Source organism: Phyllostomus discolor, chromosome 5 (assembly GCF_004126475.2).
Source record: "Phyllostomus discolor isolate MPI-MPIP mPhyDis1 chromosome 5, mPhyDis1.pri.v3, whole genome shotgun sequence".
NCBI classification, from domain to species: Eukaryota; Metazoa; Chordata; class Mammalia; order Chiroptera; family Phyllostomidae; genus Phyllostomus; species Phyllostomus discolor.
The window spans coordinates 18441722-18455168 of NC_040907.2; the positions used below are offsets into that span (position 1 = coordinate 18441722).

A 13447-nucleotide genomic window follows, 5' to 3' on the forward strand; every position below is an offset into this window, starting at 1 on the left:
TACCCCCATTCCGTGGTTGGCCTTTTCACTCTATTAACAGTGCCCTTCGAGGCACAAACATTTTTAATTCTGTTGTGATTCAGTTTGTCTCTTTTGTTTTTTGTCGCCTACACTTTTGATGTCACATGCAAGTAATCGTGGCCAAATCCAGTGTCACGAGGCTTTCCCCCTGTTTTCTTCTAAGAGTTTTATAGTTTCAGCTCTTACATTTCGGTCTGCCATTCATCTTGAGTTAATTACTCAGTGTGGTATAAAGCAGGAGTCCAATGCCATACCTGCAACTTTCTGGGGAAAATGAAAAAAAAGAATTAGAGACCAATGGCAGGACTCTTGTTCTGTGCTCCATCCAGCCTCCGTACAGGAAGGAGTCAGAGTGATCTTTTAAGAAACATACGTAGTGTCGCAGGTTCGATTCCCAGTCAGGGTCCATGCCTGGGTTGCAGGCCATGACCCCCAGCAACCGCACATTGATGTTTCTCTCTCTCTCTCTCTCTTCCTCCCTTCCCTCTCTAAAAATAAATAAATAAAAACCTTTAAAAAAATCAAAATGCATTTATTAAAAAAAAGAGAAAGAAACACATGTAAATCAGACCGTATCACACCACTGCTTCAAATCTCCAATGACTTCCCCTGGAACTCAGAATGAAATCCAAACTTCTTGCTCAGGCCCAGAGGCTCTGCATGATTTGACCCCTGCTGACTTCTCCTGCTGTATCTTCTGCTGTCTGGTTCTAACCCTGGTCCCTGTCTGGTTCGCTACCCTTTAAACACACTGGATTTTTGTCTATTCCTGCAGCTCATCAAGCTCTTTCCTGCCACAGGGTCTTTGCACATGTTCCCTCCGCCTGAGGCAGCCTACCCCTCTGTCTTCACACGGCTGACTCCTCCTTGTTCTTTCCAACCTGGCAGGAATGTAATTTTGTCTTAGCTCGAACTGCCATAACAAAATACCATAAACTGGGTGGCTTAAACAACGGAAATTTATTTTTCTCCTAGTTTTGGAGGCCACAGTCCAAGATCAAGGTGTCAGCATGGTCATTTCTGACGGGAGCTGTCTTCCTGGCTTGCAGATGGCTGCCGTCTCACTGTGTCCTCACGTGGCAAGGGGAGAGGGAGAGAAAGGGAGAAGGAGAGAAAGAGGGAGTGATTACTGCAAAGTTATTACCAGATGTGTTGGCACTAGACTGTCTCAGTTCAATACTGGTTCTGCCACTTGCTGGTCATGTGACTTGGCCAAGTCCCTTTACCTCTTATGCCTCAGTTTGTGTTCCCTAAGACATGTCAACGTGTATTCAAATGATGAAAAGCAATTGGAAAAGCAGTAACAGGCTGAGTAGGGGTGAGGTGCGGGGCTGCACACAGCAGCAGGGGATTGATTGGCTCTAGAGGGAGCAGTGAGGCGCTTAGGCCTCCCGCTCTTGGACCCTGCACAGCCAAGTGCCTACCCCCCTCTGCAGGAGGTCAGGGTTTTCCTGAGACATTAACCTGGAGAAACTCGGATCTCAGGGCCCTCAGACACAGAAAGGGCCCGAGTGTGATACCAAATGAAAAATGGAGGGATCCCCAGGTACCTTTTCTATCTCTGCCACTGGAATGCTGACAGCCAGACGGGAGATGGGAGGGTTCTTTTCTGAAGCCCCCAGAGAAGGGAACCGCAGACCCTGATATTTAGATGATGTTGCCCAGTGAAAAGCCAGGTCTTTGCTCAGTCCCCCTACAGTGCAGACCACCAGTTCAGAAGGCCCCCCCACTCCCTGCCAATCCGTTACTGAGTGCGTCACTGGAAGACCCACCTGTAGTCACAGATCACCAGACATTTAAAGGATGTCTCCAGGACAGAAGAGAAAGGCCAGAACAGACAAATAAATGCAAACATTGGAAGCAAAAAGACAATGCAGAGAGCAGAAGAAAATACAAAACCCCCAAACTATTATACCCTCAGAGAGGTAAGAGAAGACATCGTATCTGTGAAATAAGATGTTGTATAAAAAGCAATAAGAAGAAAGGGTACTGAGAAAATAAAACACAAGAGCCATTAACTTTTAAAGAGTCAATAAAAAGGGTAAGAGATAATGAAAAGGAAAGTTCTCAGAGGGTGTCCCAGAAAGACAAAGAGATGGAGAGAAGGTAAAATTAGAGGTCAGTCCAGGAGGCCCAATGTCTGCCTGATGGATTGTCCGGGGCCCCAGACAACACAGAGCCGGGGTGTGACTACATAAATGACACGGGGACATTTCGTAGGGAAGGATGTGAACCTCCAGACTGAGGGGGCCCTATACAAATGAAAAAGAACCACCCGAAGGGACATCATCACACATGTCAGAAAGCTAGGGATCAAGAGGCAATACTAAAAGTTTTGGGGGTGGGGAGGACAACTTACATATAAATCACCAGGAATCAGAATGGCTCAGATACCTCAGTGGCAACATGCAAGTCAGAAGATGAGGGAACCAGACCTTCAAAAATTCTGATGGAAAATTATTTCCAACCTACTATTCCTTACACAGTCAAAGAAATCAGAAGTGAGGATAGAGGAAAGGCAGTTTCAGACATGCGAGAGTAAACATTTTATTTTCTGTGTCCTTTCTCAGAAAGTGACTAAAGGACGTGCTCCGCTAAAATGAGGGCGTGCACCGAGAGAGGACAGACTCTCAAGCCATGAAACGGGCTGTGACACAGGAGGACAGGCGTACAGCTGCTCTAGAAACCAGCCACACCCCGTCCAAAAGGGGAGAAGGGAGGCTCCGGGAGGGGGTTCACTAGGAAAACAAAAGGAACTGGAAGATTATGTGACTGCATGGAAAAGCCTGGGGTGTTTGAGGAAAGTTAGCAATATGTACACAGCAAATGAAAAAAAAAAAGGAGGCAGTTATTAATTCCAGGAAATGTGTACCAGAATATAAGTCTAATTATAGCATACCATTTGGCTCAGCAGTAGACAATATGTAGAGTCATAAGGATGTAACCCCCCCCCCCCATAAAGGGTATAAACCCTGATTATCACTTTAACTAGAAATTAAAGAATTGTGGTAAAAGTATATTGGGAGGATGGAGAAGGGGTGTGGAGTTGGGTAGTGGGGGAGAATGTGGGGACATTACTAGTGTTCAGTGATACCTGGTTGTCCCTGCCTCTGGGTACAGACAAGACTACTTCTCAGTCCCTTGCTGCTGGTCGGGGCCACATGACTAGTTCTCCACATGAGCTGTGGGTGGAAGGGCTGTGTTGCAGCTTGACCGGAGGGAGCTTCGCTGACCCTGCCGCAGCCTCTTCTCCCTCACGGTGATCGAGAAGGCCTGGGGCAGAGCCACAGGATTGCAGCAGGCTCCAGCTGCCTCCTGGAGTTTAGTCCCTGAGGCACTGAATGGAGTCGACAAGGGTGAGAAAGAAACCTTTGTTGTATTAAACCCTGAGATTTTCCGATTGTTACTGCTGCATAGTCTGGTTTAATTGAATACAAACTTCAACAAATACTGTCTAAAATTGCTACATCAAGAAATGGCCAGTTAAGCCCTGACTGGAGTGGTTCAGTGGGTTGGGCGTCATCCTGCAAAATGAAACGCTGCCAGTTCAATTGCCAGTCAGGGCATGTGCCTGGGTTGTGGGCCAGGTGCTCGGTTGGGGGCGTGTGAGAGGCAATGGATCGATGTTTCTCTCCTTTTTCTCTCTCCCTTCCCTCCTCTAAAATAGATACACAAATAGTGAATAAATAGCCATTTAAACATATTGTTTAGAGTTATGGAGATAATCTTTAGAAGAATAACTAAAAACATGAAAAGTGGTGGCCTCTGGAGAGCAGGACAGAGGAATGGAGAAGGCTGGGGCAGAGGGGCACCTATTGTGATTATAGTACTATGTGACTTTTTATACTATGTACTGGTATTGTGTTGGCAGAAATAAAGTTTTATAAAAAGCTATATGCATGTATGTGCTTTGGAAGGGTTCCCGCTAAACCATCACAGTGGCTGCCTCTGAGGAGGGAGGGTATGCGAGACCGAATGTCTGCGGAACCACAGATGTGGCTGGAAGGCACCGTGGGGAAGGAGCCCACGCAGAAGGGGCGTCGGTCTGAGGAGTTTGGATTTGGTCTAGGTGGCCATGGGGAGCCACAGAAGACTTGTAAGCAGGAGAGTGCCCTGAGGGAATCTGCCTTTTATTGTGAGCACCCCAACTTATGGATGATGAATTGTAGGGTGGGGAGGATGCTGTGGCGGTCCCCGAGACAGCTCATAGGACCTGAACTACACAGCAAACGGCTGTGGAAAGCTTGCTGTTTACCAGGGACTACCAGTAGGGCCAAAGACACAGCAGGGAACAAAATGGACCAAGTCCTGTCTTCGGGGAGTTTACATGAGTGAGAGAAGCAGGCGGAGGGAAAAGAAGATAAATATAAAGTCAGGCAGAAGTTCATGCTGTAAAGAAAAATGAGCCCTGGCTGGCGTGGCTCAGTGGATTGAGCGCCGGCCTGTGAACCGAAAGGTTGCCCGTTCAACTCCTGGTCAGGGGACATGCCTGGGTTGGGGGGCCAGGCCCCCAGTTGGGGGTGTGTGGGAGGCAGTAGAGGTGTCATTTCTCTCCCTCTCTTTTCTCTCTCCCTTCCCCTCTCTTTAAAAATAAATAAATAAAATCTTTTTAAAAAAGTGCGAGGCAGTGTTAGGAGTTCGAGTGACGGGGAGTGGGCAGGGGTACCTTAGGTAGGGAGGCCAGGGCAGCCTCTCTGAGGAGGTGACATTTGAATAGAATCCTGAGTTAAGTGAAGGAGCAAACCATACAAAATTGGGGGGTGGGACCAAGACCACGGGGAAGACAGAGCGGCAAGCAGCCCAGGGGCCCTGAGGAGGAAGTGGGCTGGTTGTGTCCAAGGAACTGGGGAGAGGCCAGGGGGTGGGGGACAGCCATCGGGGGAAGGTTCTGGTAGCTGAGGCCCTAGAGGGGGCTGGGGCCAGTTTGCAAAATGTGGAGAAACTTTGGGAAGCCACTGGGGCCTTGAGGGCAGGTGAGAAGTGTGATTTGTCTGAGGAGGCCGACAAGGCAGGGCTTGGCACCGGGTAGCTGTGGGGTGGGGGGCCGTGAGGAGGGGGCTCCTGGGGCTCTGGCTGGCCGTCGGCGCGGGGCTTCCCAGCCCTGCCTGGATCAACTACAGCAGCTTCATCACCCACTTCCCAGCATCCCAGCCCCCTCTGGGAATTGAAGGATCCTTCACAAATCAAAATAGCAGGCAAAGAACAGCCTCTAATTGTTCTGCGTAAAGAAGCAAAATTAGACGAGTCAGCTGTGGGGTTGAGCCTGCCTCCCACACAGCTGTGAACCCGTGCCCGCCCCGCTGAAGACAGACTTCCCGAGCAGTTCTGCTATCTCCGAGCAAAACTTTTTGTTTCTCCAGCCGCAGGGCAAATGACAGCTATTTTGAGAGGGAGTGGGACAGATGCTGGCCCTGGAGGACAATGAGTGAGTCAAAATCTTTTTTTTTTAACAAACAAATCGGTGACTTCATGAAGGAGCAGCCTTAACTGATAGTTTGTTCAGTCATTCAAAACAGGTGAGAGCGCTCCTCCTGGGTGCCTGGGGCGCTGCATGGTGTGTGGGGCTTGGGGGGTCTCGTGGGTTGCTAGCCTAGAGGGGTAGAGTGGGGAGAAGGCATTCAGTTTCTTGACTTGGCTTTGCCGCTGTGGCTGTGCGGCCTTGGCTCAGTTTCGCCATCTCTTCAGGATATGGGCTTTAGGCTACACATAGTGCTTTTCAAGCTTCAGGGTCTGTAAGAATCACGTGCAGGGGGCAGTTCTTGTCAAAGATGATTTCCAGGGATTAAGATCTAGCAGGGCTGGGGTTACGTCCAAGAATCTGCATTTCTTACAGGTTCTTCCAATGATTCTGAGGACAGCCCGTGGACCACCCTTTCGTAAAATCACTTCCCCTCAGCCTCTCAGGGCTCTTCTGCTCTGAACTTGGAGCAGCCATTCATACAGCTCTTGTCTGGGTTTCTCCGATCCCTCCAGGCCAGTCCTCACCCCCTGCTGGTGTACCTATGTGTTTCGGCAGTGATCACACGGCACTGGGACTGTCTCAGTGCCGGCGGCCTCCCCCAGGCTACTTGGTACCCAGCCCAGGCCCTGGTGCCGAAGGGGCCGTGACTCTGAGTGTCGGCCAGACAAGGGGCCAGCTGTGGTGCAAGCAGCTGTGCGGCAGCATGGAGCGTGGAGGGGCGTGCAGAGTTTCAGGTGCAGGGCTTGGTTGCAGACATCTGGCTCGGACACCTGGGCACATGCTCTGACACGTCTGACACTGCCCCCTGCTTCCCTTCCCTACAGCTGGGCGAGTCCAGCTTCACGGGAGCAAGATGGTCTGGACGGTCCGCAGGAAAGACTGGCAGCCCCGGTCTACCAGGGAGGACATCCCCGGTGGTCTCAGGCCCCAGTCATGCCACTAGGCAGAGTCCCTCCCTCTCTCAAAGCTGCCCAATCACATCCCCAAAAGGCCAGGTCAGTGGCAGAGGGACAGGTCACTCTGGTCAAGCCCCCAGCTTCATTCTTTGTATATGAAGAGTAAGAACAGCTCTCATATACGAGCACTTACCATGCTTTGGGCCCTGGGCTAAGTGCTGTATCATTTCATTAAATTTCATAACAACCCAATGAGGCTGGGAAGAGTGTCTGTCTCCTTCTTTGTACATCTGTGAACACCAAGGCTTAGAGAGTTCAAGTTACTGGCCCAGAATCACTCAGGTATCTTCTTCTGGAGCTTAGCTTTCTTTTTAAAAGGTAAGGGTTTTCCCTAAAATACTCTCTGCCAAAGTTACCCCCAGCCAGAGAAACACCCTTCTGTTATAGCGGAAAGGAATGCTGCTCACTCAGATAGCTCAGGGTTCCAGTCCCGTCTCTGCCCCTGACCTTTTGTGTGACCTTGGACCAGTCATTTCACCTCCCCTGAATTTCACGTGAAACCGAAGTCTGCGCAATGGAACAGTTATACATGCACTTCCTTTTAAGGTACACTAAGATGAAGACAGCCACCAACATCTACATCTTCAACCTGGCCTTGGCAGATGCACTGGCCACCAGCACGCTGCCCTTCCAGAGCGCCAAGTACCTGATGGAGACGTGGCCCTTTGGAGAGCTGCTCTGCAAGGCTGTGCTCTCCATTGACTACTACAATATGTTCACGAGCATCTTCACACTCACCATGATGAGTGTCGACCGCTACATTGCCGTCTGCCACCCTGTCAAGGCCCTGGACTTCCGCACACCCGCCAAGGCCAAGCTGATCAACATCTGCATCTGGGTCCTGGCCTCGGGCGTCGGTGTCCCCATCATGATCATGGCCGTGACCCGTCCCCGGGGTGAGTGACCACAGGAGGCAGCACACGGGCCTCTGTGGGTATGCAGGTCACTTACCAGGGTGGAGGTGTGGGTTGCTGATCAATGAAAGTGTGGGTGACTGGCCAGGGAGAGTATGGATAGTCAACCAATGGGAATGGGAATGGCTGGCCAACTAGGAATGTGAATGATTGACTGTAGTGAGGATGAATGACTGGTCTTGTGGGTTGCTAGCCAGAAGAAATTATGAATGGGATTATGGATGGCTGATCTGTGAGCACGTTGCCGCTGGCCAGAAGTGTGTGAACGACTGACCTGTAAGGAGATAGCTGGATGGCCAGTGGGGTGAGGGTGTCAACTGATCAGTGAGCAGTGGAGGCCACAAGATCTTCAGTCCTATCCCAACTCCCTTCCGCCCCAATTTGAAATCATTGGCCCATGTGACCAAAGCAAGGCCTAGAGACTGGCCTTCAGAGAATTACAGATCGGTGCATTTCCTCAGAGTAAAATGGTAATTATTGGTACAGTAGCCAGCTATATCAGTTAGGGTAGCTGCTCAGTGGTTTAACACAGAAGAAGCTTATTTCTCACTCACATGACAGTTCAATATGGGCAAGAAGAAGAGGGTCTCTATGCTACACGATCATTCAGGGACCCAGGCTCCACAGGATGGTTTTGGAATCTTCCACTGCTGGCATCTGGCCAACAGATGGATGTGGGGAGGGAACGATGAGAAAGCACAACCACTTTTAAATGTTATGGCCCATCTCTTCTGAGTGATAGCTGGTCACATGGCCCCAGCTTGATGTGAAGCAGTGGGAAAAGTAGTTCAGCAGGGCACCAAAGCCGCTAGTCACTAACCTCTCTGAGCCACACTATATTGTCATGGGGCATGGAGAAAACTAAATGAGGCTGTACGTGTTAAATACCCAGGACAGGTCCTGACTCATGGCCAAGGCCCAGTAAGTAGCAGCTACTAGGACGGTTAAGCCTGTGAGAGAGACAAGGCAGGGACTCCTACTTCCATTGGACTTTCAGAAAGCCGAGAACCACAGAAGTCAGAGAGATGATTTACTTAGGCTCACGCAGCCAGACATCTGCTGGAATTTGGCCTAGAAACCAAGGCTCCTGTCCCCATATCTGTTGCTCCTTCTGGCCCCTGCTGTGAAGGGTTGCAGATCATGAGTGCTGGCCTGGGAGAGGGGAACAGGCTTGGTGGGAGGCTTCTTGGCCTCCATTGACGCACAAGGGTAGAGGCCTCACAAAGTCTCTGAGCTGTTGGTCTTGACTCAGCAGCTGGGCCCCATTCCTCATTGTCAGCCTTCAGTTTACAGGCCATTAGCTGCAGCCCTGCTGGGGGCTGGGCCAGATGGGCTAACTCACTCCACACACACACACACACACACACACACTCACTCACTTCCCCAGTGCGTGCCATCAGCACTTGTATGCCACTCGCTGTGTGACCTTGGACAAGTGCTGTTCTTTCGTGGGCCCGGTTCTACCATCTGTACACTGAAGTCCTCAGCCTCTGCTGTGTCTGTAGATCCTGACAGACTGATGGCCTGGGCTTGCTGTCTGTGGTCCCCAGCCCCTCCTCACAATTCTCAGGCTCCAAGTCCACTGAGTAGCTCCTCAAACCCCAGAATTCCCAAAGACCAGGGGAGTTGCTTGGGCCAGCCCAGCCCTGTGTTTGTACCTCACAGCATTCCGTGAGGTGCTTGCGCTGCCCCAGCCCACAGCCTAGGAACAGGGAGCTCATTCCATCCTGGGAGCTCCTCTTATCTCGGGACGAGTCTGACAGTCAGAAAGTTTTTGCTAAGAAGCTGAGATTTGCCGCCCCAGCCCTGACCTCCGGACTCCCACATGTATCTGCCCTCCGCCCTGTGAATGCACCAAGAGCTCAAACCCCACTGTGCTAAAGGGTTTATGTGCCTTGGCCTGTTTAATCCTCACGACAACCCTGTGAGGCTTAGGTACTGTTATTAGTCCCACTTTAGGGAAGCTCTTGGAGTTGGAATAATTTGCCCAAGGCCACACCACACAGTTAGTTGGCCCAGAGTCCTACTCTTAACTCAGGCTCTCTGTCAGCAATATTGTGCCCACTGAAGCCACTTTGGAAATGGTGAGCTGTTTTGAGTTATCACAACGACTGGCATTTAGTGGTCTTGGGCTAAATTTTATTATTGTTGCCCATGGACTGGAGTCTTACGAAGGGAGGGACTTGGGAGAGAATATAGGAATGCCTTCGGGCTAATCCTACTGGGGTACTGAAGGATAAGTAGGAGTTCATCAAGTGCAGAAGAGAAGGAGGACTTTCCAGAGAGAGGAATCACCTTGAGCAAAGGCCAGAAGGAGCAGTGGGACTTGCCCAAGTTGGAGGAGGGCAGGAGTGGGGGTGCGGTGAACAGGCAGGCAGAGCCCCGTAGGCCCCCAAGCCCCTTACCCCCTCTGTCTTTCTTTGTTTCCTCGACCCAGACGGGGCAGTGGTGTGCATGCTCCAGTTCCCCAGCCCCAGCTGGTACTGGGACACGGTCACCAAGATCTGCGTGTTCCTCTTCGCCTTCGTGGTGCCCATCCTCATCATCACGGTGTGCTACGGCCTCATGCTGCTGCGCCTGCGCAGTGTGCGCCTGCTCTCAGGCTCCAAGGAGAAGGACCGCAGTCTGCGGCGCATCACGCGCATGGTGCTGGTGGTGGTGGGTGCCTTCGTGGTGTGCTGGGCGCCCATCCACATCTTCGTCATCGTCTGGACGCTGGTGGACATCAACCGCCGCGACCCGCTCGTGGTGGCCGCGCTGCACCTGTGCATCGCGCTCGGCTATGCCAACAGCAGTCTCAACCCCCTGCTCTACGCCTTCCTCGACGAGAACTTCAAGCGCTGCTTCCGCCAGCTCTGCCGCTCGCCCTGCGGCCGCCCCGAGCCCGGCAGCTTCAGCCGCGCCCGCGAAGCGACGGTCCGCGAACGGGTCACCGCCTGCACCCCGTCCGAAGGTCCTGGCGGCGCTGCCGCCTGACCAGGCTCGGCTGGCCCACTGCGCACCCCTCTGGAGTGACCTGGCCGTCAGACCGAGTTCTAATGGGGGTGGGGGCCGTGACGCGTAGTGGGGCAAAAGGAGGGGGGCATAAGAGAGCCTCTATTTTGGAAAACTTGTTGGGCTTGAGATCAGGCGGGGGTCCAAGAGATGGGGCCCCAGCTGTGGGTGGACCTCTGGGGCAGGGAGGAGGGCAAGACGGTGGGGCGGTGCCTTTGGCCCAAGTGGGGAAGGGCTCTGGGCTGGGGGGAGGGAGGAGGAGCTAGCGACTCCCAGGGAGTAGGACCAGTGAGTGGCTCTAGAACTGGTCGGATAAACAGGGCCTCTACAGTAGGGCAGGGGCTCCACCTTGGGACAGCTTCAAGTTCGAACCCTGAGCCGGTCGTGTCAGTGGAGATACCTACCTACTGAGGCCTGAAGATTCCAGGCCCAGGCCCCGGGGGGCGGGCTGGGGGGTGGGGACGGGGGACAGTGGAGGGGAAGGTGGCTTGGGAACTGAGCTGCAAGGTTGGGTCTCTGTGTAGTGAGGAGGGGCCTCTCCTCGGGCGAGTTGCAAGGACTGGACAGTGAGATGTGGCTACTGCTCAAGGTTGGGCCCCAGAGGTAGGTAGGGCCCCTGTGCAGGGGCTAGCGGCCTCAACTTTGGGATAGAGTCCCAGCCCTGAGCTCTAGCAGGAGGTGGGGCTCAAGGCCGGACTTGCCGAGGTCCTGGTCCAACTTGCCATCTTTATAAATAAAAAGAAAATAAAATATAGAGAGAAATATATTTACATACATACCTTTTCACTCCTTGACAGGCATGTGCCCTCAGCAGCGAATCAGTGTCCCCAGCACTGCATCTCAGTGGGGGTTGGGACAGGACACTGGGGCAGGCGGGTGGCTCCAGGACAGGACAGCGGAAGGGGCTGCAGCTGGGGCAGACTCCTCAGTTGCCAGTCCCAAACGGGGCTCAAAAGACCTAAGAAGGTCTGGGGACTTCCGTTCCCAAATCTAACCGCAGGTCGGCCTCTGTACCAAGAGGTGATGGTGGGTGGGCTGAGGAGGCAGGAAGTGTGCGTGTGCGTGTGTGTGTGTGTGTGGGGGGGGGGGGGTCAGTTGTGCTTTGAGGTTAGATCCCGAAGCCAGAGGGCAGAAGCTTTTTTTTGACGGCAGAGGGGGCGTCTCTAGGACCCTGGCTTTTCTGGCGCAGGTGCTGGAGGACAGAGAACCATGGGTTAGAGCGCAGTGGGGGGTAAGTGCCCCAGCGACTGCGGGGTGGGGGTGGGGGGGGCATCTGTTTGAAGCACCAGGGCAGGCTTTCTGAGAGGAACCTCTAAGAAATCCTCCTTCCCTTCACCCAACATCTGGCCGCGTGCACTGTGTCCAGTTCCCAGTGAGCTGGGCCTGCCCACACAGGGGCCTGGCTCTGGAGGGACTGTTGGGGGGTGGGAGGGGAGAAAGCTTCTGTAGCTGCAATGCTAACGTCAGTGCATATCCCCCTTTTCCCTGCACCTGCTCCAGCTGTCCCCTTCAAACTGCTGGGGAGGGGAGGTCCACCCAGAGCTAGGCAGAGAAGTACTTCTCATTAGCTTGTCATTTTATCCAGGCAAGCCCAGACCTTTGCTCCCTCAAAGCTAGGGCCTGCCCTTGTCCCCTGTGCGTCCCCTTGTTTCATCTCTCACCCCGCCCCCCTCCTCACCACAGACACAGCCTGTCTTACAGCCTGATTCCCTATTGAAGCAGTGTTCTGACATCCCTGTGAAAACAAATTTAATCTTCCCTCTTCGGGACAGATGGAAAGAAATTGACGTCTTTGTCTGAAGCAAAAAGAAAAAGAAAAAGAAACAATGTGCCTCTTCTTCCTCTGACAGTCTGTTTCCTGGGAACAAAAGCCTTTCCTCTCCCTGGGAGGCTGTCGCTCCAGCAGGGGCTGAGATGGGTGGAGGCTTAGGCACCGAGATGGGCTTTGGGTGCCTTCTCTTAGTAGGCAAAGCACAGTCCCCCTCAGAGGGTGAGGCCCCTGGAAGCTGTGGACCTGGGAATTTTCCTCCTCCAGGAAAGGCCCCCCTAGTGGCCTGGGAAGACGTAGGGTTGTGCCCAGCACCCAGATGCAGCCTGCTGGAGCCCCAGCGCACCTAGATCACCTTCCCCACCCAAATGGGGCCTGTGACCATAGAGATCTCTGTGTCTGAATGGGGGTGAGCATCAGCAAGGCGGGAACACTCCTGTGCACTCCTCATCACTTGGGACCCCTTCTGCAGATGCCTTGGGGAGATGTCAGAGGAAGCAGACAGTTGAGGAATCAAGGAAGGCTCCTGAAGGAGGTGACATTGGAACCAGGTCTATTTATTTTCCCTACAAGAACTGTGTCCCCTTCGACCCCTCCTAGAGCAGGTCTATCTCCAGGCTGCTCCAAGTCCTCTTGCTGCCATGCTCTGTGGCTTTAATGGACTGGCTTCCTTTTACCCCTTCTCATACATGAATTTGTCCTGGGGTCAGCAGTGGCTGGGTCCAGACCACATGTCTTTAAGGTAAAGAAAATTTCTGAAAGAAGATTTTACTTATTTTTAGAGAGAGGGAAGGGAAGGAGAAAGGGAGGGAGAGAAACATCAATATGTGGTTGCCTCTCATGAACCCTCCTCTGGGGACCTGGCCTGCAACCCAGGCATGTGCCCTGACTGGGACTTGAACCAGGAACCTTTTGGTTTGTAGGCCTGTGCTCAATACACTGAGCTACACCAGCCAGGGCTAAGGTAAAGCAAGTTTGTATTGGAATCTACTTTATGCCATGCTGTGTGCACGCTGGTCACTGGGACTTGGAAGTGAGTCAGGGACAGCCCTGCCCTCAGAACACTGGAGCCTGTTTTCGGAGACAAAGCATGAACAGAGCATTGCGTCTCCCTGTGATGTGTGCAGTGATGAGTAGCCCCAGGGAAGGTGTCACAGGGAAATGCCTTTTCCAGCTTTTTACTGAAGCATTTGTGACAATTCTGGAAGAGGTGGAAAGGGTCAGGGAGCCTTAATGGATGACTAGGAGTTGGCTGCCAAAAAGAGGGAACGGCGTGTGCAAAAGCAGGGAAATGTGCAAGCGTTTGGCAAACCTGAGAAGTCGTGTGCAGCTG

The 13447-nt window shown here is 52.7% G+C and overlaps 1 protein-coding gene across 2 annotated transcripts in view; it reads left to right on the forward strand.

The window, feature by feature from the left end:
- The window catches only part of OPRD1 (opioid receptor delta 1), a 31877-nt gene extending 21056 nt beyond the window's left edge, over positions 1 to 10821 (forward strand). The window contains exons 1-3 of one of the 2 annotated variants that reach the window (XM_036025625.1): positions 5335 to 5446; positions 6985 to 7334; positions 9790 to 10818. In XM_036025625.1, coding sequence (XP_035881518.1) covers positions 5424 to 5446; positions 6985 to 7334; positions 9790 to 10328 — 912 coding nt within the window. In that variant the 5' untranslated portion in view covers positions 5335 to 5423 and the 3' untranslated portion in view covers positions 10329 to 10818. Of the gene's footprint in view, positions 1 to 5334; positions 5447 to 6984; positions 7335 to 9789 lie in introns of those variants that run through there. The other variant, XM_028513180.2, reaches the window with a different exon arrangement.
- The last annotated feature ends 2626 nt before the right edge of the window (positions 10822 to 13447 follow it).